The sequence below is a fragment of the Ceratina calcarata genome, unplaced genomic scaffold, assembly GCF_001652005.2.
Source record: "Ceratina calcarata isolate Rehan_Ccalc_2016 unplaced genomic scaffold, ASM165200v1 scaffold35.2, whole genome shotgun sequence".
Taxonomy (NCBI): domain Eukaryota; kingdom Metazoa; phylum Arthropoda; class Insecta; order Hymenoptera; family Apidae; genus Ceratina; species Ceratina calcarata.
Genome location: NW_017157934.1, coordinates 370,513 through 372,366, shown reverse-complemented (window position 1 = coordinate 372,366; position 1,854 = coordinate 370,513). Strand labels below are relative to the sequence as shown.

The 1,854-nt window shown below is 36.9% G+C and overlaps 1 protein-coding gene across 1 annotated transcript; it reads left to right on the top strand.

The window, feature by feature from the left end:
• Positions 1–270: 270 nt before the first annotated feature.
• Positions 271–1,850, top strand: LOC108625192 (retinol dehydrogenase 11; the record flags this gene model as incomplete). The annotated part of the gene is made up of 4 exons (XM_018024988.2): positions 271–1,058; positions 1,137–1,372; positions 1,436–1,733; positions 1,824–1,850. Coding segments are annotated over exons 1-4 (834 nt in total), but the record flags the coding sequence as incomplete, so codon positions are not given.
• Positions 1,851–1,854: the final 4 nt, after the last annotated feature.

The following is a 1,854-nucleotide window of genomic DNA, read 5'->3' as shown; positions in this document are numbered from 1 at the left end:
GCGTTCGTCTACGTCACGCTTGGCTTGGCGCTACTATCCACGTTGCCAACTTGACGAAATGTATAGCCAAAATAAGCCTACAAATCTTGAAAATCACTGCATACCCCCACCAACTATTGGTCCCCACCATGGTCGCGTCGTCCCCACTTTCCGGCGTGCACGGGAAGATACGAGATCCCTGAATTTCAGGGATCACGTTGCGGAGAGCTTCGCGAACGCGCATGAGCACGCATGAGGGGAATAGTAGTGGGGTTCGAAATACGGGCGAAAAACAGGGGAAGCGAGCGTCGTGGGTAAAAATCTGGTAACGCTGCCCTGAATCAGGCAATAGGCACGCATAAACGCATTGTTCCATAAGTGTCAGTAACGCATATATATAACTACTAGGATCCTGAAGTTAATCTTGTTTGAAGAATTGTTTTATAACATAACGTATACTATACAAGAGCAATGAATTAAGTAGTACTCTGTTATTTTCACAAAAAATATGTTAGAATATAAACAAGAAAGAGGCCATGATTATTATATGAATATTTACTCATAACCCTCACTATAAAAGTGTAATAAACATACGTAGCATCGACGTATGAGAAGGAAGATACTCAAGAAATGAAGATTTGAAAAATTCCGAATTGTTTCTTTGGAAGCGAATAAGCGACACATACAGTATATGTGCATAAACATGTGTTAAAAGTGTTTCCTATTCTGGCTAGTCATTTTATGCTAACGTTTCTTTATTTGAATATTCAAAGTACACAGATGTAACTGTGTCCTAAGAAGCAAACATGGTATCTTCGTGGTATTACATTATCTTACCGGTACTGTTATTCATTGGATTACTGCGAAAATGTCGTGAACGAACATGGGGAAGATGCAAAAATACAGACAGTTTGCAAGGTCGTGTGTTCATTGTAACGGGCGCTAATTCAGGTATTGGCAAGGAAGTAGTAAAAGAATTGGTCAAGAGAAAAGCTACGGTTATTCTAGCTTGTAGAAATTTACAAAATGCTCATAATACTATATCTGAAATACGTACTCGTATACCTACCGGAGAATTGGTAAACATATATGTCAATCTTTCCCTAGTTAAAATAGTAATTTATGAAATTCATTTATACATGAGAATTATTACACAGGTACCAATGGAATTAAATTTGGCATCATTTTCATCAATCAGAGAATTTGTTGCAGCAGTAATAAAAGATTTTGCTGAGGTACATGTATTAATCAATAACGCTGGAGTGTATGTTCCTTTCAAAGAACACGCTTTAACTGAAGATGGATATGAAATACATTTTGGAGTGAATCACTTAGGACACTTCTTACTTACAAATTTACTTTTGGAACATTTAAAACAAAATGCGCCCAGCAGGTATGTTGCAAAGTGAACTAGCTTTTTAATACAAATCTGTTATGTAATCGTTCTTGATTACAGGATTGTTATTGTAACATCCAAACTTTTTGAATCTGGAGTAATTGATTTCTCGAATTTAAATGGTGAAAAGGGATTGACAATCAAAGGACGTATGAATCCTGCTTATTGTAATTCAAAATTAGCCAACACCTATTTTGGTATTGAACTTGCAAAGCGATTAGAAAATACTGGAGTTAATGTTTACATGGTTTGTCCTGGCTTCACTTATACAGGACTTTTCAGAAACGTTAAAAGGAGTTGGTTTCATTACATTATGTTTTCCCCTGTTGCTCTGCTATTCTTACGTACTGCAAATCAGGTACATATTCAATTCTTCTGTGTTCATATTTGATATGCCCCTCTGTCTACCTTCCCTTTTATTGAACTTGTGTATCTATTTTTATTGCAGGGAGCACAGACTGTATTGCACTGTGCCACAG